We start from the raw sequence: 25,550 nt of genomic DNA, 5'->3' as shown, positions 1-25,550 counted from the left end.
AGAGTGACTAATGGCTAATTACCCTCAATGTCCGGGTGAATGGCAGTCTGTGTGATTCAATCAGCCCCCATACAGAGCAGCAGTACACAGCGTCTGTCTTAATTGGCCAATAAGCTTTCTCCGGAGGTCTGTGGCCCTTCTCCTCCTGCTTCCTCACCACCGTTCCGGCCCGAGTCTGAAACATAGAAAACATCTGACCGAATTCACACGGTGTACCTCTATAGGGATCACAAACAAGCCTATATTCCAGACTCAAACACACACAATGCAAAAAGAGAACATTGTGCACTTTAAAAACATATTTGTGTACACAAATACAGACACTACGCACACACAGGAAGCATGAAAAACGTTTTGTGGGTAGAGGGTAATGCTAGAGATGTATAAAATCAAACTTCTGAGGTACTACCTCTTCACATTTTAAAAGTTATTGACATCTTTCATCAAAATATCGCTAGACTCTAGAACAATTGCACACACAAGTGTAAAAATAACCTGTCTAACATCCACCAACACAGATTGCAAATTCTCATAATAACTTCCACGCAATTGCAGGCAATATTCTGTACATCAGCCACCCTCAAAGTATGAGTTAACCTTTCATTGTTTTTTCTGTCCTCTGAGTATGCAGTTTGATGGAAACCAATTCACTCTTGACAACTGAAACAAAGTATGCTTGTTTTGAGCTTTTTATTGCCATGTTTTTAACCAAATGACTCAACTGTATCTTACTAAACACTGCTCTCTTAATACAAACACAATGAAAAACACTATAGACAAGCTAAAATAATAAGAATTGATATGCAGTATTTAAAAACTGTTTAATAAAACGTAATTTAAACACAAATAGTGCAAACACCTACAGATAGCATAACAATGTATACAGACACAGTATATGAATTATGCTTTGTGAAAAAAAATCTAATAATTTTGTAGTGATGTCTTGGGGTTTCATCATCAGTTTTAAGTAATCTATGTGGGAGGACAACAGAGCACCCCGATAAAAGCCACACAGGCACGGGAAGAACATGCAAACTCCACACAGGAAGGTTGGGACCCTTGAAGGCTGCAAGGCAGATGTGCTAACCACTCCCACCGTGCAGAATATATTACAGCAAAAAAAAGTTTCAAAAAGTTTGTATTTTCTGTATTACTGTATTTATGTAAAATAACTAAAGTTTGTTGCATGAAGCAAAAAACTGATTTATGGCATTTCGATTCAATTCAATGATTTTCAAGGCATGGACATGAGCCCCAAAAAAGCATAAATCAGGATACTGCTGAACTTATTGCTGAGACTGAACCAGGATCGCGTCACCCGTTGGATCTGGAGGCTCAACTACAATAACAAACCTCTCCAACACAGAAATATGGAATCAATAATAAGTGCAAAGCAGTAGAACCACAAGAATGTTTGCAGTGTAACGATAGAAACTAAATACTAAATACACAAAGAGCTTTTCCCACTAAAGCTTTTTACACAAAATTGAGCAAAAGCGCGGTTTTGACACATTCACATAATTGTGACAGGCAAAATTCTCCTTGGACAAAAGACGTTGCGTCAGGTGTTACATTCCAAGACCCCACCTGGAATTCCCTTACACAGTTCCGTTCGGTTATGTCACAGCTCAGGTAGCGCTGAAAAAGTGTTAATTTGCTAGTTTTTCTACTACCATACTTACACATACATTTTATAGCCAAAATATCAAATACATACATCACATTGCACAATTCCAAAAACTGATGATTATTCATAAAAAAAATACTCCATATTTCTATTAACGAAAATAAGAAACTCATTGAGTATCCATTTAAATGTACATGGTATTTAAATATATGATACTGCAGATGGTTTCAATGGAAAAACGTTTAAAATTCTAAATAAAATGATAAAACTAAAAATATTTGACTTTATCTTGATAAACAATTAAAAACTACATTTGAAAGAAAATCCTTAATAATACATACATGTATACATGTATACATGTATATATGTATATATAATATATATATATATATATATATATATATATATATATATATATATATATACATACATATATAGAATTTAGTTCAAAATTAAGCATTAGTGTTTAAAATAAAAGTTAACCCTTTGACATACTCCACTGCCTAATAAAACAATACGGCAATGCCTTTATGAATGTTAATGAACCTCTATTAAATTACTGAAGTAGAAAACTATTTAGAAAATATAAACAGAAACACCATTTCATAATTGTCCAGGAAAATGTATCATTCAAAAACAGGCAAGAAATGTAAACTCTACATTTTGTATGAAATCCTACTAATTTTTCCATTAGAACATGCTACCTGACCAACACGTAGAAAGTGCTCAATTTTAAGTGTCTAGAACATCTGCAAAATGTTTGCAATTAATATATGCATTATGTTAAGAATGAACATAGAGTGAGCTGGTAAACACCCCACACCCATACCCACAAACCCCTACAAATAACACTGTACACTGACATGCTTGCACAGGTTTTGAAGGTAATACCTCTTAACTGGTTGTCACAGATTGCATTGCATATACTGTACGTATTCCAGTTTCCGAACATTCACAGTCAGCGAAAAGAAGCTCAGGCAAAGATGGGTTCTTTCTGGGAACTTCCTTCATTATCAGGGAATCATTCCCACATCAGGGACAACGTATCATTCATTGGATTTCTGTTACTTAGATCTAATGAAATACCTTCACATTTGTTCCACTCCATCCATCGTCATTCCTGAATTACACATGAACATACCGTATTTAAAAACATAAAAACAATATTGTCAGTTTGTCATCTATGAGCTGGTGTTGGTTCTGAGTAACAGCAGCTTTCAATGTATTGTTGCTACAGTTCTGACGGCATGGTAACTAATCCGTCTTTACAGATTCATGAAAGTATAATGAAACTACATAAGGCTGGGATCAAGAGGAAAACTCCTTCCTGCCATAAATGTCCATAAAATGTGTTGTGCTTTCCCCTTTGGTCAATATTGGCAATATCCTTTGGGCCATTGATTGACCCACATCAGCCTTCCACTAGGTAACACGAGGCAAGTCTATCACTATGATAAAAAATATCTATTTTAATTTGTATCATATACTCATACTTGATTTTCATGCCCTAGCCAAATTTTAAAATGAAAGTGATCTCTTTGGGTATATTTCATTTGCCACTGGTTAGTGACCAGACAATGATACTTCTTGCCCATAGTCAGCTGAGACAAGCACCACAATAATTGGATGGCTGGACGAAAATCCTTTATCTGCAAATAATGTTCACTGGAGATTATCATTTATACTGTATATGCAGAGTAGGACTTCAGCTAAAAAAAATTACAAATTCCAAAACCAAAAAAATTCTTGAGATTAAACTTTGGCTAAGAAACAATGGACTATTAAAAACAAAATTTTGCGTGGGAAAAAACACAGCTTCTTGCTCAGATTGAACAGATTAATGATAGTTCTAAATCTCTTGTAAGAGTATTTTTTTATTGTAATGGTACTATAAATAACGGTGACTGCTTCTTCCTTGGCCGTCTGGAAGCAGGGCGACTGCTTCTTTTTTCCGCAAGATTAAGACTTGGAGAATTACTGGCAAACTATTCCTCACTGCTTATAAAATATCGCTCCTCTGATCTTTGCAAGGAAACAGAACTAGAAGCACATAGAATATAATCTGATGGCGCAGATGCAAGACAGAAAGCACATGTTCGATTCCCCTCCCGACTTGCTGCGTGTCATTAAGTATCATCTGACATGCTCGTCCAAACGTGTCACGTTCATGGCGAGAGCACACCCTGCAGGTCAGGTGTAACATACCCAGTGGGCACAGAGGGAACAACTTTGAGGGGGTGCTGTGATAGACATGACGACGCAGACTGGAGAGATGGCGGGTCAAGGAGAACACCGCGCTGACTGTCCTGCAACACTGTGTAGTCCGCCACGGGGCTAAAACATTGCGTCTGGGGGGAGTCGGGGGAAACGTACGGCGACTGGAAGGCTTCCGGTGCCGCCTGGGGCTCGTTGGGCTGGTAGCACTCAGGGGGTACAAAACAGTAAGATGGGGGGATCATTTGCTGAGTCCGGCTGCCCGTGTCTGGTTCCAACATCTGGAGCTGTAACTGAGGATCCTTCTGCTTATTATTCTCTTTACTATATTTTTTGGCCTCCTTAACATCATCATTTGAGGCGGGGGCACAATCTTGGGTTCGAGGCTGCTGTCCAGGGGACAGCACCACACTCCCGAAGGGCATGACGTTGCTGACCTGGGCATAGAAATCCGTGTTGACCCAAGTTTGAGGAGCACTGCTTTGAGAGGACACGGGAAGCCTCTCGCCTCGCTCTGAGTTAATGGAGTGGGAAGATAATCTGTCATTAGCTTGGCCCGGCAGCATGCAAGTGAGTGTGGCGCCGGCGTCTTCATTGGGACCGTTCAGGTTGTGAGCACGTTCGCAGTCGGGAAAGCTGATTGGGACAAAATCATAGAGATGTGTGTTGACAAGAATGCTGTAAAAACGTATGCAGCGCAGAGATACATAGATTTGTAGCTGCCAATGACATTGATTCAAGTACACCGTTGATCTTTGACCTTTCCTTTTTTGGGAAATGATCACCTCTGTCATTTCTGCATTTAGCTAATGAAATAATCCCTGCTTTGTTTTTGATGAACAATAATAGTACATGGTGTGCTACAAAATTTTAAAGGTGTTCATTATGGTAGTACTTGGGAACTAAATAGTTTTGAGTGGTAACACGTTCAATAACTATTGCTTTATATGCCTGTTTTAACAAAATTGTACAACTTTTTCCGATGTTTCACCTCAGATATAAAAAAAATGTACCTGGGGAAGTTGGAGCACCCCGCTCGGTGTCTGGCAGGCTGAGAGCCACTCAGGAGCCTCTCGGTGTCTAAGGCCTGGAGATCTTCTTTTTCTCCAGTGTCCGAATCCTTCACATCCACCTCTATAAATTCTACCCATGGCTCATCTTGGTAAAAATCCGGTGAATACATGGGGCCACCAATCAAATCTCCATTGCCAAGGATGAAGTTCAGCTCATCCAGCTTCCCTTTCTGGGTGGAAGCAAAATGATAACATCACATTAAATTACAATTTAATGAGATCCAGTGTATGAGATGTAGGATGTATAAATCTTCCACAAGGTTTATAACAATTCTAAGTTATTTATAATTTTAAGTGTTTATCATTAATGTTCTAGAGCAGAGGTTCTCAATAGGTTGATCATTTTTGACCCATCAACGAATAATAATTAATATTGAACATAAATGAATTCAAGTTATTGTTGGTTCAGTCCTTGAACACTACAATAATAATTTAAAAAAAAAACACACAGACAACAAACAAAAAAGCACCCACAAAAACTATACCTTTAGCAGCTCTGGATCCACGCCTTTAATTTTCGGTGCTGGAACCGGTGGCAACAGAATAACCATTAATCTGCAATGAATGATTTTATTACCGACAAGGTATTTTATGTATGTGTGAATGCCTATATGTATATCTGAAATAGTACCTCTGCTGCTGTGAAACAACAATCCACATAATGAGAATAGCGGCAGCCACAATTGCCAAAACAATAACCAATGTCAGCAGGGAAAATGAATCTAAAACAAATGGAAAAACATGTTTACATTAGTTTAAAAAGCACAAAAGAAAACAATACTACAAAAGCAAACAAAAATTGTGCCACATGCTACCTTTAGCGGGAATCTCCGACACCTGAATGAAGATGGATTCACTGAAGTCTCCAAACTTGGTGAAGGCTTTCATCCTGCAGCGAATGTGCACCTCATACTCTTTATCTAAATCGAGACCATAGATTGTCTGTTGGGTCTGGGGCTCCAGCTGAACCTCCAGCTAAAGAAAAATGCACAGATGTGACAGAGATTCAGAAAAATAGGTTATATTGCACAATGTAATCAAACACAAAGACAATGTCATGAGTGATAGGCAAAACCGGATCCAACTGGTGGCAGCAAACCACTTAAGAAATTAATTCATTACAGAAGTGGTTCAATCAGGGGAGAACAATAGCTAACAAAATACCAATTAAGATAAGCAATGATCATGTGAGCATAAGGTATGTGTAATCTAAAACCTGGGTCTATTACCTAACAAAAATTAAATGAGTATACATGACACTAAAGTCTTCAAACGTTCAAGGGTTTCAAATTGCACAGGGTTAAGTTGGGGACTGGTGAAGAAAGTTTAAAGGGGCAGGGAAAATTTTCAAGAGTAATGTTATGAAAAGACATTCTGCTCTGAGTTTATTTAGTTTAAGAGGCTGGGCATGATTTATGGCTTAGGTGCAGTCCCATTGAAGAGACAACAAATCATGTTAGAGTGGAAGATGCTTTTCACTTAGGTTTTCATGGATGCCTTTTATTGATCTCACTAGATGTATAGTGTTTACATTTTGAAAGGTATACATCAGGTATGTACACCTGGATAAAGATTTCCATGCGAAGATAAGCAAACAAGGCAAAAATACCATTGAGTCCTCACTAGGTCCCATGACCTAAAACCAAGTGCTCCCTCCCTTGACTTCCTCAAGTAATTCTATGCTTTCCCAGGAGGCCCTGCTCAAACTTCCAGGACAACAAAAGACAGGGCTTTAGGGGAAGGAAACATCAAATTGTGTCCTGATTTGATCTTCCACATCAACTTCCACGGTGCAGCACAAAAACATTGAGGTTGTTTACTAGCTTTATAAATGTTTTAGCGTTTTAGAGATGTGTCAGGGAATTCAAAACAGATAGAGATGACTCACTGCCTCCCAGTTGGAGCTGTTCCTCTCTCTGTATTGGACCTCATAGACAATGTTCATCCAACCCATTGACACGTCTGCAGAGGGGGGCGGCTCCCACATCACCATGACGTCGAAATTGAGCCCCGAAGGACTCACATTCAGGCAGGTCCAATTGAGAGAAACCGGGGGGTCAGGACGTACTGCCCAAAACAACAACAAAATATATGCACTATTTTTAAATATTTTTCATTTATTTGCTCATCAAAACAAACATGTGAAAAGGAATGCCAACATGTCAAGCCGCACGTATTGCACATGCCAGAATCTACATGGAAATTATTTTATTTTAATTACAAAATAGTAATATATTTTGGGTTATAATGATACTGTTTATGATTTCAAAATAATAGCTTTGTGGGTTTCTGCGTACAGGCCCACAGAAGGCCCATTTGTGAATAAATTGAGACAAGATGATCAATATTTCAGCATATTTGCTCTATTTGACATTTTGTTTGGTGCTGCATTTTTTAAAGTGGAAAACAAATGAAAGAAGGTGCTGTATGAGGTAGTTACATATTCCATTAACATTAAGTCCAAATTTTCTGTTGAAGTATGCCACACCTGTTAAGATACTTTTGGACAGATAAATAAATGCATTTCAGATTTTTCTTTCATACTTCCCATTACTAAATCAACACTGGATGCTATTTAGGAAAATAGAGTGAGTACTTAAGCATTGCTCATAAACAGGTTATGATTTATTTAGTCATGTATACTGCGATTTCCTGGCCACCAACTCAGGGTGTCCCTCGCCTGTTGCCATTAGTTGGCTTGGATAGGCTCCAGCACCCAAATGAAGATAAGTGGTACGGAAAATGAATGAATGAATAGTCAAGTATATCAGTTTAGGATACTCACTGGTTACGGCAGACCTAAGAGGAGGTCATAGTTAGAAAAATCGATATGAATGCTACAAACCAATATTTTCCACGGTGAAGCAGTCGTCTGTGTTGAAATAGGTGATGTTATCTCGACTAAGCAGTTGCAAGCAGTAGGGGGTCCAGATGACAGTTTCGTTTCTATCAAAGAAACACTCCCTCCTTGAGTAAAAATACTGTGGACACTCTTTCCATTCAGTTTTGGTGGGAGAGCTTGAAGGAGGAATAAACAAATGCTTCTGGTAATAAACTTTCAGCATTCCGGGATCTGACAAGTTATGGAAGCTGCCAGGACTCCACCAGCAGCTGAATGTTGTCTGGTCCCGGGATATACACTTAGTGAAGTGAGGTTCAACAGGACCTACGACGCAGAGGGAAAGGCAATCACATACTATTTACGTATATTACAGTGCTTTTTTGTTACTGGCCCCATTGCGACTGGAACTGAGGAACTCGGCTAACTGAAGATAATTAGTAGTCAAAACCTGACTCTGCGGTCCATGGATGATTACCACAAACTGCTTCAGGTAGCAGTACTAAAAAACAAAAATGACTGGCTTGAAATGAATGTGGAGATAATTGGACAGTTCATAAATGAAACCACTCATCATTTTTCATAATGTTAATTATTGTGTTGCAAAAGCGTTTATCTTCTTTGATTGTAGTAGGTTCAGTCAGCCTGACCAGTATTGTCTTCGGACACAAAATATATATTTTTTAAAATATGGTTAGATTTTGAAAAGTATTTGAGAGTATTTGGAATAAAATTGTTGTTTTGTATTGAACTAAATCAGACTAGTTTTAATTGTTTACTATCTTTATCGTTTGTCCCTGAAGGGACCTTAGACTGTGAATCGAGAAATGAATCATTATTTGAGTGAAGGATTCACACCTCTTCCATCCATTAATCCATCCTTATTTTTCCACACTTCTGCTCATATTCAGTCCGATGCCTGCTTAATCTCATAAATCGCATTCCTGACCGCTACACCCAGCACCCTTCTCCGTCATCTCCATTTCGTTACGGACATAGGCAGACCACTTTGACTGCTTTTACATCAAACCTGTTTGGCTGGTTTGAAATTCTCTCTCTCTGTCTCCTTTCTTGCCCTCAATCTGCAAGATGTTTTCTCCCTGTGTTCGCTTAACACTTAAGTTTTTTTTGTAAGCTCACAGATCATTGTCGACATCTCAGCCCGCGTCTGCGTGTTATCAAATGTAAATATTTGGTTTTAACTCCGCTTGAACGTGTTTCAGGATACTATCGTCTAACAAAATGAGACAGAATTGCCACTCTGAGGTTCACAATTTTGATATGTACATGAATAAGGGATAATTTTGATCTCTTTTAAAACTCAACCAATGCCTTACATTTTTTCCCCATACAAACCTTTTCATAAATCCACATGGTTAAACTATACATTAGTTTGAGTTTAAACATCTTACCCTGAGGGGAGGGTGGTAACATTCAGCACATTTCAAGCTTGTCAAACTTGTTCTGACAAGGGTTTGGTAAAGATATTTATTTTTTAAACAAAAAGGGACTTGTTCACGTTAGTTGGTTGGATTTTATTTATCAGTAACAATAGGAAAGGCACTCCGGTTTCCACCCACATTCCAAAAACATGCATGGTTGGCTGATTGGACACTATAAATTGCCCCTAGGTATAAGTTTGAGTGTTTATGGTTGTCCGTCTCCTTGTGCCCTGCGATCGGCTGGCCACCGATTCAGGGTGTCCCCGCCTCTGGCCCGGAGACAGCTGGGGTTGGCCCCAGCACCCCCCGCAACCCTAATGAGGATAAAGCGGTCTAGAAAATTAGATAAGATGAGGAAAGGCTAACAAATGAAAACGATGGAGAACGAAGTTACCGGTATTTACTTAATGGCAATTGCCACTTTTAAAATAACAATTATATTCAAGAGAAGCCAGATGGCATGAGACAAAGAAAGGCATTGTGGTGTAATTCACCAATTTTATATTGTGAGGATGAAATTTTAACGATAACAAATTGCCTTTTGCCTAAAGCAATACAAATTGCAAACGACTTTGACATTCTTGAATCTTTGTGAATGTGACATATCAAACATTTTAATGAAAACCATTATTTAAAAAACTGAATATAGAAGATGAAAATGTTTATAGATGTTTTACGTCTCAAAAAAATCAATTTAATTGGATCGTTGCTTAACCATTCGATCCAGATTGCTGTATTGTAATAACCCTACAAAGAACAACTGCCTCAAAGGAAATAGTATGAAACCAGAGGGAGTTCTGTCTTGAAAAAATCCCTAGTCAAATCTAAAAAGAAAGTAGAAATCAAAATTACACTACTTTCCATTGTGTTAAAGAAACCAAGTCCCAGAGTACGCGTTTATCAATTTGTAAATCTAGGTTATTTACGTCTTACACCATTCAGTACTGGAGCCAAGAAACAATTTTTTTAAATAAACTTTGCCTTTTCTCCATTAAGGGCCATACTTTAAAGACCTAAGTGAGGCACTCCCCCTGCTACATATGGGGCGAAGCAGTGGCAATATTGTGAAATGATCCGTGCTGGTGAGTGCAACAGCACAGTTAATGTTCTTCCAGCTCATTTTGCACAATCAAGTCAAACATGACGTTAAAGACACGTGAAAAAAACTTGGATGAAGTATACCACCATATAATTGAGCCATGATATTTATACTATGTCACTTGTTTGCATGCATTCTGTCAATGTAAAGTGACAGTGTTCTATTTAAAGCAGCACAAAGCAAAATATCAAATATATTTTGTCTTAGGAGCACAAAGTTGGGTAACACAAGTTTATTAGTAGAGCAAAGTCTAATGAAAAACTGCCCCTCAAGTTTATTCTAGGAAGTTTGAGAGACCTTTTGGAACTGAATAGACTGGAGGATTGTTGTAACAAGTATGAATTACAAGGAGCGACTTACATTTATTGATGTAAGGCCCTCACAGGGTGCTAAAGAGGCCTTCCAAGATAAAAACAATTCAATGTAAACTGGTCATATACATAACTTCCAAAAAGCATCTGAGCTAAGACTTTTAAAAAAGCCCCTCAAGACGTGCTATTGTCGCACTGAGAATAATGCACTGTCAAATGCCTTGCGGGGGTCTGCCCAAAAATGCTCCCAACATGAACAAGGGGGGGCTGAATCCGGGTCTAAGTGCAATGAACTGAAATTGAGGATTTGGTGGGCCACTTATTTAGTCGGTTGTTGCACACTGTAGACAGTCAGGTTTGGCCACATAGCTGTTTGTGTGTCACAAGTGATGATTCACAGGGCAATTAGTTGATTACCCTTTATGATGTTGAAGGTAAAATAAGGTCCAGCAGCACAGTTTTTATCCGTGATTAGAATTTAATTTCAAACATGTATCAGGCTCCACCCACAATAAAGATAATGCTTCAGAGGAAGTATTCTCTTTCAATCTGCATGTATTTAATGTGTGTGTAACAAGTGTTCAAATGAGTGACTATTGTGGTGTTCTCTTCTATTACCTGCATGTAATGCTCAATTCTACTACACTTTCAGCTTGTCCCATGAGCGGCCGCCACCTCGAATCAACTTTGTAGCTTCGACTTCAGCTATTTACTCGTGTGATGGAACCCCTTAGAAAGGATCACTCACCTGAAGTGTTAAATACAAAATACGTAAATTACTATGTTCAAATTATATATATCTGGGTTCGATCTAGGTTGGTCCACCTGCGTGGGTTTTCTCCACGTCCTTCGGTTTCCACCCACATTCCAAAAACATTCATGGTAGGCGGATTGGACACTCTAAATTGCTCCTTGGTATGAGTGTGACTGTGAATGGTTGTCCGTCTCTTCGTGCCCTGCGATTGGCTGGCCACCGATTCAGGGTGTATCACGCCTCTGGCCCGAAGTCAGCTGGGATGGCTCCAGCACCCCCCGTGACCATGGTGAGAATAAAGCGGTTCAGAAAATGAATGAATGAATAAATTATATATATTCTACATGGAGGTGGCATGGCATATGCCAGCCCATTTCTGTTAAACCTTTTCAACATTATCTCTTACAATACTGTTTTATTAGCTAATTTCCAACTTTTGCACCGCCATGAATTTTTTTATTTTATTTTACCTCGTAATTGGTGTCTTCATGGAGCTTGTTTCTGTATAAATGTGTATAAAAGCTGAGTAGCGAGAGAGACTCTGTGGTTGCTGCTGGTTACCACCTTTGTAGTGTGGAACACTGTCATGCAACAGCATCAATAGTTAGGTCTGACAAAAACAGGGTGGGTATGAAACAACAACAACAAAAACACTAATTGCCGGAAATTCAGAAAAAAACAATCTATCTCCAAATGTCCTCTTGCTTCTGGACCGAAGCACAAATACTTAAAATAATGCTTATAATAACCTAGTAAAACTGAGAAGGTTTTTGTTTCCTTTTGCAGTTTTTGAAATGTTTCACATCACATACCCACAAAATCCCATAATAAATATATATCATTCATTTTCCGAATCGCTTATCCTCACAAGGGTTCTCTAGAGCAGTGACATTTTGACATTTACCTCAATTTAGTCGAATCATAAATTGTTAGTGAACGGAATAGATGGTGTGGTGTTCTCTGATAACATTAAATAGCCATTATTTTAAATTAGGTGGTACCAAAACTTTTGTATTGTAACATTAAAAACATTTTAAATCAAACAATAAATCTAATAATGTCATAACTAAAAGTTTTCAAGTTGATGTACCCATTATGTTGTTAGTAGGCACAAATATCTTTTAGCATTCCTTTTTTTAAATAGTTGAAGTCTGCTTCTGCCAATCTGGTGTCTTAATAGTATAATCAGTTGATTGCAGTCGAGTGCTGCATGTTTCAGAAGAAGCCAAATTGTTGAAACTGTTAGTGCTGGATAAATTGGAACAAAAATCTGTGCCCACTTTAGCCTTTTGTGGAACAGTTTGGACACCCCTGAGCGATAGGGAAATTGGTAGCTTCTATTTTGTTTTTCAAAATGTCTTCAACGCAACATTTTTTGGATTTGCCTTCCTCAATACAAGCCGATCGCAGGGCACAAGGAGACAGACAACCATGCACACTCACACTCATACCAAAGGGCAATTTAGAGTGTCCAATCAGCCTACCTTACATTTTTTGGAATGTGGGAGGAAACCGGAGTACCCAGAGGAAACCCACGCAGGCCCCGGGAGAACATGAAAACTCTATACCGTTGGACGTGACCTGGATTTCAACCCAGGACCCCAGAGCTGTGAGGCCGACACACTAACCACTCGCTCCACCGGGCTGCCCTCATATTCTCATTGTTATCTAAAAATGAATTACCGAAATTTGTTGACCATATCATATTCAGTAGGCTGGACTATTTCATCTTGGCAGTACTGACCATGAAAGGTTTGAAAAAGCAGTACACCATCAGAACATTCCTTTAAAAACTCAGCACAATATCAGTCCAGATGGCTCAGCTATATTTCACCATATATGACATTAGCAGTACCACTGGCTTCTCTAGTCCTTCATGGAAATAAGAGTAAAAGATTTTATTTTAAACCAGTGTGCCTGTAAGGATAAGACAGGTTAGACAGGTTTGACTGATGTTTTGTAGAACCTGGAAACTGAAAACATTGATAAATCCTCATTCTTGATTAATTAATAAATCCATACACACTTACACGGGTCTTTGAATAGTTTTTCGATGCTGGTGTGTCCCAAGTAAGAACACTCCTAAGCATAAATTCATACCTCTAGAGTGCAACGCCCAACCCAGAAAAACCTGCATTGAACCAGCTGTTTCAAATGTGTGCTCCTCGTGTCTCCTTATTCTTAGTAAATCTCAGATTTTCATTCCCAAAACAATAAAGAAGTCAAGTGAGGTTAAGCAATGAATGTGCATGCTAAAAGTTAAGCAAATGTGTCTATGTGTAAATATAAGGTCTCTAAATAGACAATTACGATTATCAGGATTTGCAGTCATTTACATTATTTTGCAAGATCGGCCCAAATTATTTTGAATTCAAAGAATATCTCAATTAGGAATGTCCTCATACTTTACATCAGATCCTATTTTTTCATGATTTTTCTCCCTTGCCGATGAGGCACACGCTGTGAGTGTCGACTTTTTATTTTTGCAGGTATGTAGTAACATTTAATAAGTTCAAACGTTTGTGTTACGTAATAATTTAGCCTAAATTGTAATACTAAGTTGCGTACAAATTATAAGTAGCCTACTTATTACAAATATATTTAATGCATGATATAATAAAAGAAATATGATTTATTTAGGGAAATGTTAAAAAATGCAATAATATTGATATTGTGAACAGCGACATTAGATTTCATTTCTTTTTTCTAATATTACACTGTTCTATCCAAAAATCAAAAACAGCCGTTTTTGAGAGGACCGAGTTGTAAATTTGTTTGCTTCTGAGTGTGTCGTGGTGTTGAACCCTTCTAACTTTCAAATGGAAGCATGTGAGACAGAAGGAACAAAAAATAAAAGAACAGCCAAACCACTAAAATTACCAGCTTTGCCTTTTTTATTGCTACTGCTACTCAACTCCATCAAATTCTGTGAAAATTGTCCGGGTTATATTTGTGTACTTATGCTGTGAGTCCAACAGCCAGACAGACAGAAAGAGTTAAACAAATATCAGTGGCCAGGTAGACATCAATTCTATCGATTTTCAAGAACCGGAAAAAGACACGTGATTGTTTTTGTATGTATTTTTTTAAGCTAAAATGCTTATTTTTGTGCTTCCACCCAAGACATAAACCAGCAAACCATAATCATTTGCTGGGTCTCTAAATAAAGATGCAAAAATGGCAAAATGCATTTACAGCAAACATATACGGTATTTTCTCAACAACGGTGTATATTCAGCTGGTCGCTTATGCAAGGTTAACCAAAAATCAAATAAAACTTTGGCGTGTTAAGACACTTCCTGGATCAAATTTTGATTGTGCAGTCGATGTGCGTGCAATATTGCACTCAAAACCACTCCTACTGTCAAAACATTCATGGAATTATTATAAGCGTACAAAAGAAACATTCACATACTCTGCTGTTCAATGAAGCAACATCTTGCATCATAGTAGTCAAAAACAATGCCCAATTTCTAGAAGTCCCCCACAGCAATCTTAGATTGCCATCATTCTTTCACCTAGATATTTCTACTTGTACAGTGGGAGGTGGACTCCCAATGTCCCTGATTTGAGCAGTCACTGGACTTTGATAGAGTGGCCCAAGCTGTCCATGTGTTTACCCCCCACCTTTATTTATCGATCAGGAAATTGCTGCGTTTGCTCAACGGTGAACCTTTCCACATGCATCTGCGCAAACACAGCATTCTGCAACTCACGTCTGACATAAGACGTGATAAAGTGTTGCCTTTAATCGAGTATGTTAATGTTTGATAAGTCACGTGCAGACAGTCTGACATTCCGACTGTTTACTTAGGACCTGATGCAAACTTATTAGCTCCACCAGAGAGGTTATGTTCCACCTGCATGTGCTTGTTCATCACACCAGCAGATCTTTACAAGTTATGGAACACTATTTTTTAGCCAAAGTCAGAATGAAGGCCCGTCTCACTAGAATACCATTATGATGTAAATTAAAATATTACTTATATTGTTAATAAAAAACAATAAATTACTATGGATACACATTTTGAAAAAGGTCCCTAAAGAGACTTCGGCTTTGGATTGGCTCTTGTAACTAGACGATAGATTAACTAGACTATAGTTGAACCTGGATAAAACTTACTACATGCAAGTTTTAGCCATGTCCAGACAATTAGAATTAAAAAAGCACCAGAAAGTGGCATGTTCCTCTACCTGATGGCGTCACTTGGTGCCAGTCAGAGTCAAAGGCCGAAGCCGGAGACAGCAGCCATGCTGAAGAGGACATAAGGAGTAAGAGCAGGAGGCTAGAGGAGGGCGAGGACACCATGGCGCTGCTGGATAGTGACAGAGAGAAAAGTGAATGAGTGAGGGCCACAGTCATTTTAATTACCAAGTTAACTTCAAGATGACATGTCATTGTCTACTGTGTTACTAAAGGACTTGCCTGTTTTCAGTTCAGCAACATTTTAAATCTTTTATTTGCAACAAATGACAAAGGTGAAAAGAAAAAACATTATTTGCAGTCTTTCCACATATTTATTGTACAGAGAATGAAGTCATAATATAACATACTTTTTACATGCATATGTATATTTATCATGAATTAAATTTTTAGTGCAGCCCGGCAGAAGTGTAGATGCCACAAACACTTCCACAGATAATTTTCATTCTGACATCTGTCTTCGTTGATATAAAGACTAGCCTTGTGCAAAGGGCATCATTTCTCACTGATGTAAAGTATATGTGCTTAGGGGTATATATATTTGGTTGAAATCCAGTCTTGATGTTCATCACTTGATTGGGCTTTACCGATGAGGCATTTGGTACATACGTATAAGTTCTTGTTTTTCTGTCAAAAAAGTTAAAAAATCGATCAACAACATGCAAGGGTCCATCGCCTACATGTCTGCTCACAAGTCCTTCTTGTGTTTTGTATTCACCATAATTTCTTAGTTTACTGTCATATTCCGTTCAAAATAACAGAGCTTGCAAATATTTTTCCGAGGCTGATTACATATTCACGCATGTGTAATAGCAGGAGCTATTTATTGTACAAACGGAGAACCAGATATTTCCTTTTGACAGACAGACAGTAACCGGTCCAAGTAACAAGCATATGCTTGTAGACTGCAAGCTCCATCAGTCAAGTCCAAATATAGGCCAAAATCTGCACACACCCATGGCTATTTTCAGCCATGTCCCCCTCTTGTTTTTGGGAGGCCCCAAAAAATAAAACGATGAGGCACACGCTGTGAGTGTCGACTTTCTCAACTCTTTCCTAGAGCACCTCAAACACAGGCTCTTTGTCAAGTAGAAAAAGACTGTTTGAGTGCAAATATAGCCCTGCATAAGTTGTATTGTATATTACATATATATGTTTGGATGAGTCAAAGAAAGGTAAAACATGCATAGGAGGTTTTACTACTGCATATTTGAATTTCTCCATTTATCATAGATCAGCACTGCAGATTGAAGTGCAAGAAAATATTATGCCCCTAAGGAAATCTCAGAAATATAATTGTGGCAAATCATATAAAAACAAGAAAATAGGCAGTATTGCTAGAAAAAAAGCAATACATCACTCAATGTGTGTGTGGAAAAAGACTGGAAGCAGTAAGGGGGGGTGTAAGAATTCCAGAGGCCACACAAGGCCAAGTCATACAATACAAGAATTCAAGCCAGAAAGTTGTCCAGCCATGTGCTCATCTGCCCTGACAGAGAAGATCCATTTAAGAACTATTTTCCAAATTAGTTGAAAGGTCTCAGACCTTTTTAGGGTTTGTCTGTCTCTTCCTCACTTTTAAGTTGATGAACAAAGTAAAACTAATATATATATGTATATATATATGTATATATATGTGTATATAATTGAGTCAACAATTTGAGGTGACCTCACTTTAATCCTTTTCTGACATTGCCCATGTTGCTCATAATTACAATAATGTATCAACAAAACTATGCAAACTTAGTAGTAAAGCCATTAGTAGTGTATGTTTCGTTATAAGAAAAAAGCATTTGAGGCTCAATAATTCAATGTTTTTTGGAAACTGAAATATGACACTGTGAGAACTGCAGAGAAGAAGCTGCACGCCAGCGTCAACTAATCCCCAGGCTTGCAGTCATACAAACTGGTAGTTTTGTGTCTTTGCTTACAGCCCCTAACCACTGGCAAACACTGAACGCCCCCAACCCCCTCCTCGAAAAAAAGTGACACAGCCAATTAGAAAAGAGAGAGGTATGCATTGGTCTCATGGAGTACTGCTGTAAAGATAAGGACGGCACAGTCAACTTTACACCACGTCTAACCCAAAAGCCGTCATCCAGCAACCAATGGGATGTAAGATGGAGTACAGTAAAAATATATAAGGTTGTGTAAGAATAAGGCATATCATTTTACATTGACACACACAAAAAGAGCAATGTTAGCAAATTAGAAGAGGTCCTTACAAAGAAACAGTACTGTGTGCGGAGAAAAAATATTGCAGTGTGAAGTTTAGCAATGATATGCAGAGTGTTGCGTCAATACCACATGAGTGACAAACAATTCCAAGTGCTTCATAGGTCGACCATTGCATTATTTGCAGATACACAATAAGAATAAAAATACATTTAATTATTATGTATACATATAAAGTTAATGCATTAACTTTCTGCTCTTTCGTCCCAAAAAATAAATAATCACAGATTATTCCTAGTCTATTTTGACCACACACACAGCTGTGTTTAACCTTACATTGCTATCTGAATAGCGGTACAGGTTTTATATTTGTTCAGAGAAAAGTTTGAGCTCCCACCCCAAAAAACGTAGAGTGGACAGGTTTCAAATTGGGGTACAAGAAATGTTTGTTTCAAGAGTCACCCCAAAGGGACATCAAATAAAAACAAAGAATGAAAATGTCCATATAGTGTATGGTTTTGTTTTCATGAAAGCACAGGGATACTATCTCAAAGCAAAACACGTATTGGAAATTGTAATTTCTTGCGGCACCCCTGACCATCGCTCATGTGGTTGGTAAACACTGTGCTAGAGGATCACTGTAAATACATTTACCAATGCATTGGTAAATTTATATCCTTAATGCAAATGGACATGAACATCATAATGATGAAACACTGTAATTGTGCAACTAATTAATTGCAAGGCGAGGCTTTTGCGTGTACTACGTGACTATTCATTAATATATTCTTCCCCAAAACCAATAAGGGTTTTCCATTTCAGCCCCCCCCCCACACACACACACACACAATTTATTATTTATGGATCTTTGTCAGTGTTTATAATTGTTTTTTAAATACCTTATAAAAAGATTACATTACATATTTGATTAGTGTGAAAAGTCCATCATGACAGTAGGACTGTGTTTAAATCCATCTAAAGCAGGGGTCTCGAACTCAATTTACCTGGGGGCCGCTAGAGGCCGAGTCTGGGTGAGACTGGGCCGCATCAGGATTTCCACAAGAAAAGCACTGATAAAACATTCCAACGTTATCAAATATCTTTATTTTTTAACAAAAAATAATGAATTAAATAAATTAACTTAGAGATGAATAAAAAATAAATCAATCAGTAATACAAAACCAAATAATACTAATGAGCATACAGTAGATATACACTGGCTGGCTAAGTAGAGAAAATGAATTATTTTTATTCCGTTTCAAATGTCTATTAACAGCTCTTTAACCTTTAACTTTCTGAACTTGAATGGAACATTGAACATGAAATATTCTGAACACGGCTTCTCTTGCCTACTCCTTGCTGCTAGAGACCTGGCAGCGCTTCTTCTCACACAGTCACATTTGGCTTGAGGGAGGAAGCAGTGGAGACCCTCAGTAGAGCTTGAAGATGCTCATCAGTAAGTCTGGACCTGTACTTGGACTTATTGAAGTTCAAGGTGGAGAAGAGCTTCTCACACAAGTATGTGCTCCCAAAAAGGCACATGGTCCGCTTGAACCTTTGGGAAAGTTCAGGGACGCTGGGGGTCAACTCTCTCAAAAATTGCCCAAGCTTGTCTGCTTCTCCACTCACCTCCCTGAACTTGGCTTTGAGTGCAGAGTTGCACTGCAGGTCAATGAGCTCCATTTGAAGCTCAGGAGGGGCATCTTGCACATCAAAGGAGAAGGGGTCCGCAAAAATTTGAAATGTGGCTTTGTGTGTCTTGAAGTCTGCAAATCTGTGATCAAATTCCTCCTGTAGCTTCGAAATGGCCTCAACATACTTCTCACCACTGAATGGTGTGCCTGCATCCACGAGAGCCTTGCATGCTGGGAAATGGCAAAGGTTTGTCTGAGAGAGCTGGGCTTTCCATAACACAAGTTTAGTGCAGAATGCTCTCACGTTGTCATAGGCAGCACTGACAAGTTGCCCCTGGCCTTGTAGCTTCTTGTTCAGTACATTAAGCTCATGTGTGATATCAACAAGAAAAGCCAAGTCCATGAGCCATTTGGGATCACTTAGCACAGGATCAATCAACTCACAAACGGCGTAGCTAGCTTTGACTGCTGCATTACTGTCTTTGGTAGCCTTCTTGAAGAGATCCTGTTGCCTCAGAAGACGTGTTTTAAGACTGGCAACCTGGTTGGCTCTCTCATCTCCCTGGTATTTTTCGTACTCCTCAGCATGTCTCGTAGTACAATTACGTTTCAAATTGTATTCCTTGTGCACCGCAACTTTTTCAGTGTAAATGAGACACGTCGGGGTGCCCCTGTGTTCAACAAAGAAATATTGCACTCCCCACTTTTCTTGAAACTGTCTGTGCTCATCACCGACGTTTCTCTTCACGGCAGGCTTTGAAAGAGACCTCTCTGGGGCTCTGTAATATGTTTTTCCACTTGGAATGAGTCTCGGGTTGATCTTTCACATTCAGTCGCGCGGGTTTGTGGCGCATGTGCACTTTCGCTCTCCGTTTCAATCGCGGAGATGGCTACAGACACTGACACAGGCTGGATCACGGATCATAGCGCCTCATTCAGTTCTATGCTGAGAGCAGCGGAGGAGTGTGCGCGCCGAGCGGAGTGATCGGCCTCACGGCTTCTCCTCCGCCCAGCTGATTGGAGGAATGAATGAGTGAGTGAGCGAGGCACTGGACAGCCCGGCCGATGTCCCGCCCTCCAGAGCCGTATACCTCACCGTGATTGGTTCATTCAGCTCCGAACCAAAGTTCCCTCTAATTTTTTGTTGGTCTGAGCAGAAAGACAACCTCCCTGAGCGCACTGAGTACCAGTGTGAGCGACATCATCGGTACTCGGATGATTCGCCTAAAGACGTTTCGCCGACGGACGTTTGACAGACGGGCAGGTCGCCGAATGGACGTTCCACCGAACGTTCATTCGGCCGAACGGAGGTTTCGCTGAAACGGGATTCGAACGCTCGCCCCGCCGGATCGTGTGTGTACAAGTTTTTCAACCTCGGCCCGCGGGCCATATACGGCCCGTTAGGATTTTTAATCCGGCCCGCCGCCGGTGTTGTCCAAATTATAGTAAAAATCAATGTTCGTCTACCATCAATGGCAGTCCGGGAATAAGCACTCTTGGGCAGGCAGATGTAGCAGAACCGAGCCGTAAAATGACAGCAATCGGGTCAAATCCATCCTAAAACAGCATTTAATGATTAAATACAAATACTGGATGATATCGCGATGGAGGCAAAAAAACGTCTATAGACGTCCATTCGCCAAACGGCTCAAAATGCTCTCAAATTCGGTCAAATCCAGCTGAAAACAGCGTTTAATGATTAAATACAAATACTAGTATTTGTATTTAATCATTAAACTAACAAATACTAGTACGACCTGTCCGTCTGTCAAACGTCCGTCGGCGAAACGTCTTTAGGCGAATCATCCGGTCACGACATCATCATTGCTCGCTATCGGCACACCAGTATCACACCTGCCACAAGCAGGTGCATGTCAATGTTCCCTCTAATTTTTCATGTAAAACATGCTGTAAAACAAGAAAAACATGAGTGGACAGAGCTACTGCCACTGGCTGCCACTTAAACGGCGCCATCATGGGGAAAGGGGTAAAAAAAAAAAAAAAAAAAAAATTAAAAAAAAAAAAATCGATCTTTCATATTAAGACGGGGGCCGCAAATTATCGTCCCGAGGGCCGCAGTTGGCCCGCGGGCCGCAAGTTTGAGACCCCTGATCTAAAGGATTCTTCCTTATGAATACAGAGAGTCCAACCCCTCCTTTCATGAATGACTCACTGACCCTATGCGCATGTAAACTATATAAGAACCCGGTAAATGCAGACACCACAGACAGTAAACATGAGCCTGCTTGTTGCAGGCTCAAGAAGGAGGAGGAGCCTGAAAGAGCCTGCAGCTTTTCCTTGCTCTTCTCCTGCGTCTTGATATACAACCCCGCACAGATCATGTGTGTTTTTAAATGTGTCGAACAGAGATTTCAAGAGAGGATGAGCTTTATTAACCTGCTCACATTCGAATATCAGACAGCTCAGATGTCTCCTTCTCCCGTTTCGAAAGAGAGAGTGGAAAAGTCAGAGTCAGCTCACTGGCATGAGGGCGGCCACGGCTGGAACGAGATCAGCATACACATCTGCACAGCACCCTTGAGTGTCTCTCTGTGTGCAAAATCAAGTGTGCGTATCAGAACAAGAGCAACCTGACATCAAGTCTGCATGCTGCAGGCTTGAAAAGTCAACTTGATTTTAACGATAACCAAGAAAAACAAAAAATATATTTCGAAATTATAAAAATGGAATAATAAAGAAAATACTAGAACGGGTCTTCGACTAAGTGTTGTCAGAGAGAATGGAGAAAATAGAAGTGGAACACAATAAACAACTGGACGACTAAAAAATGGTCACTATTCGTTAAAGAAGAACTGTCTCTTTAAAATATTTGTTGTTAAATACTGTGGTCTCCCTCTAGTTCAGTGGTTCTTAACCTGGGTTCAATTGAACCCTAGTCGGTCTCAGGGGTTTTGTGGAGCCTCTGCCCCGCTTGGCCATTACTGGCTGCAGCTGATCACATGACAATTTAGTTTTGAATAAAACCCTGATGATGTAAAATAAAAACAAGTGTAATTACAATTATTCACCTGCCGGTATACTTGACATTTTTCCAGTAACTGGTGAACACGGTCTGCAATTTCACAAACACTTACTTACAATGTCTGTGTTTGATGCAAGTGCTCTTCTACATTCCAACCTTCAGGAAGTCAAAATATCATTGAAATGTGTCATTCTGTAATCCAAGCAATCTAAGCACTGCTCACATCAGCACAGACACAGACAGCATTATGTTCAATCACTAATATCCGTAGCTACTTTTGGCACATAGTACAAAGCTCAATCAAGTTGCACAATGGCTACATCCATCCGAACATCATTCGAGTACCATTACATAAAAGTAAACACATGACATTGTAATTTTAGAAGATTGAAGTAATATTGGAGCAATAAAAGTTGTAATGTTATGAGATTTAAGCCGTTTTCTTGTTTTTTATGTTACAGGAACCAGAAGATGTTTGGTTTTAACGGCGTAAAGTCTATGTGACCACAACATTGCTTTTCACATAAAATTTAAGTAATATTCGGAGGGAAAAAATCATGAAATAAGATTGGTCCACAGACATCAACTTTTGGAGACATTAGGTTGGTGTGAAAATTTTGATTTTGGAACAAATGTGGGGGTTATTTGATGTCTGGTGATAAAACTTTGATGAGAATGAGTTTATATTGTGAATATAAATGATTTTGTTAGAAGATTTTCAGCTGGTGGTGTGCCTTGGCATTTTTTTCAATGCAAAAACTGTGCGGCTGCTCAAAAAATCTTGGAAAACACAGCCAAACAGGTGCATTTACAGCGCACTGGACCTAGGAAGTGGACAGAGCATTTTTGTGGCCCTGCTAAGCGCGTGCCTAAACACAAGATACAGCCAACCCAAAACCACATTTCAAGCAGCAGCTGCACTTTTTTTTCCTGAGACAAGATCACAATGATCCGGAGACAAGACCACGATTCCTTGTTAGTACTGTGATAGACCTACCAGGAAAAGTTAAAACCCTAATATTCATTTGACATAAAACAGTGAAATGAGTCAATTATGTGTCATCTTGAATAACCACATTTTGTCAAGTTTCTCACCATTTTCATCATTTGAACACCCTAAATTGCCACTAGGTATGAGTGTGAGCATGAATTGTTTGTTGTTCATCTTGCTGGAAGATGATGCGGCAAAATGCCCCCCCCCCCCCCCCAATAATAATAATAATGATGTGTCTGATCATCAATATGCTTGAACATGAACAAAATTGGTGGGTCACCAACTCCACAGCTGAGTGGACCGATGTGCTTATATTGGTGTGCAAATGTACTTAAGTAGCCAAAAACAAATACTGTGTGTGTGGGTGTGTCCGTGGGAGCAAAGAAGGGGTGGCCTGATTAAACGTCTGACCCCTGGCCTGAAAAAGACCCCATTCCGGCCCTGGTAATTAGACATCAATTCCCATGTCTAGTACTAATGATCCACATTTTGGAACCCCACAAAAACACAGCAGGAACATATTTTGGCAGCCACTCCTCAGTTTGAATAACTTAATCCACAAATATAACTCATTTGTGTTGGGGCCACACGGGGTAAAAGAGAAACGGTTTGTCATCTGAAAATAGGCTGCATAAAAGCAACATCACTTCATTTATGGCAATAATTTCAACCACACCTTGGTTTAGTATTGTATTTCGTTTATAATTTTGTAGTAGTAGTTGCAATCACTCAACTCTAGAGGTACCGGTATAAAAAGTAAAAAAAAAACATTTTCTGCACTTCTCGTGCAAAAGTCCAGTTTTAGAAAAGAATCCGTAAATCCTTTTTGCAGGGTTGTCTGGTTATGCTTTTGAAAGAACATGACGACCAAACTTACAAAGAAAAGACGCGATTGAAATACAATGATAAAGTGCTTACTTCGCAAGAAGCGTCACTCTGGAATCCTGCAAAGGACGGACGGACTTTTTTTCACCACCAGATTACTTTGCTCATCTACACCAAGGCAATTCACCTCAAGTTTTCTTGACTTGATTGAAGTATTCTATTTGACTTCCACTTACTTAGTTGGCTGGCAGGAAATTTCTTTTCCTTCTATCCCGCCGCGAGTTCCTATCGGAAAGTCCACGCACACACGCTATAAGTCCTCACATACTCGTCGTACACGTTGCTCACTCAGTGTGCCTCACTAGACGGTGAACGCCCCCCCTCCTCCTCTCCCAACACACATACACACGCATGCACAAAAAACAAGTCCAACCTCCTTCTCAAGAGCAACAGCCAACTACAGTCGGAGGCCATTCTCGCCGAAATGCAACCGCCTCTTAAAGAGACGCGCACACGCACATCGTTCATACATATCTGGAAAAAAAACACGCTCCAAATTAGGATAAGGATAAGGTTAGCGCGTCGGCCTCACAGCTCTGGGGTCCTGGGTTCAAATCCAGGTCACGTCCACCTGTGTGGAGTTTGCATGTTCTCCCCAGGCCTGCGTGGGTTTCCTCCGGGTACTCCGGTTTCCTTCCACATTCCAAAAAATGTAAGGTAGGCTTTAAATTGCCCCTAAGTATGATTGTGAGTGTGCATGGTTGTCTGTCTCCTTGTGCCCTGCGATCGGCTTGCCACTGGTTCAGGGTGTCCCCCGCTTCTGGCCCGGAGAAAGCTGGGATTGGCTCCAGCACCCCCTGCGATCCTAATGAGGGTAAAGCAGTTCAGAAAATTAGATGAGATGAGAAAAATATTTGCATTATTATTAACCGGCACATTTGAAAAGTGGTTATCACTTCAGGTCTGAAATAGGGGTTTCGATCTTCCTGTGTGGAATTTGCATGTTTTCCTCGTACCTGTGTGGGTTTTCCATGGGTACTTTGGTACCCATTTAGGTGTATTTTGGAAAGAAAATAAACATTAAAAGTGATTTTGCTTTCAAATCAATGATAGGATTTCTTATGTGTATTTGATTTCATTCCACAATACCACTAATTGCCCCCCCCCCCCCCCCCCACACACACACACACACACTTGTAATGATGCTGCATATGGAATTTGTTTCTCCTTGTGTGTTTGTGTTCCCAGCTTAATGGGAAAGTGGGCTTTGTGTCATCCCCTTTGAGTTCCCTATAATGTATTTAAGTGTGTTTCACATCACAGGCGGGACATGTCAGCAGCGCTGCTGCCAATTGGATTAGAGCCAGGTAAAAAAG

General features: G+C 39.6%; 2 protein-coding genes across 8 annotated transcripts in view; one reads left to right on the top strand and one right to left on the bottom strand.

Moving 5' to 3' along the window:
* LOC144074626 (uncharacterized) overlaps positions 1–25,550 on the top strand; it is a 282,179-nt gene that overhangs the window by 153,392 nt on the left and 103,237 nt on the right. The window lies entirely within an intron of this gene.
* On the bottom strand, positions 803–24,518 carry ghra (growth hormone receptor a). Of its 7 annotated transcripts, none has more exons than XM_077600858.1 (10): positions 24,268–24,512; positions 21,770–21,922; positions 15,554–15,675; positions 7,760–8,080; positions 6,803–6,981; positions 5,730–5,889; positions 5,546–5,636; positions 5,400–5,469; positions 4,855–5,084; positions 803–4,477 (listed from the first exon to the last, which is right to left on the bottom strand). In XM_077600858.1, the coding sequence occupies exons 3-10, from the start codon at positions 15,666–15,668 to the stop codon at positions 3,793–3,795; spliced, it is 1,851 nt and encodes a 616-aa protein (XP_077456984.1). In that variant the 5' UTR covers positions 15,669–15,675; positions 21,770–21,922; positions 24,268–24,512; the 3' UTR covers positions 803–3,792. The 7 variants fall into 7 exon arrangements, with proteins under 7 accessions (XP_077456984.1, XP_077456985.1, XP_077456983.1 ...); XM_077600859.1 differs by having other exon boundaries at positions 15,554–15,672; XM_077600857.1 differs by having other exon boundaries at positions 21,778–21,922.

The sequence above is a fragment of the Stigmatopora argus genome, chromosome 5 (assembly GCF_051989625.1).
Source record: "Stigmatopora argus isolate UIUO_Sarg chromosome 5, RoL_Sarg_1.0, whole genome shotgun sequence".
In the NCBI taxonomy this organism is placed as follows: domain Eukaryota; kingdom Metazoa; phylum Chordata; class Actinopteri; order Syngnathiformes; family Syngnathidae; genus Stigmatopora; species Stigmatopora argus.
The sequence above is the reverse complement of the archived record's forward strand: the minus strand, read 5'-3'. Positions and strand labels throughout refer to the sequence as shown.

Coding starts and splice junctions, on each gene's coding strand:
- ghra (XM_077600860.1), bottom strand. CDS start 15,668: ATGGTGTCCTCGCCCTCCTCTAGCCTCCTGCTCTTACTCCTTATGTCC. Junction 5,890..6,802: donor ACAGCTCCAACTGGGAGGCA/GTGAGTCATCTC, acceptor ATTTTTCTTTAG/CTGGAGGTTCAGCTGGAGCC. Junction 4,478..4,854: donor GGGTGCTCCAACTTCCCCAG/GTACATTTTTTT, acceptor TGTCCCAATCAG/CTTTCCCGACTGCGAACGTG.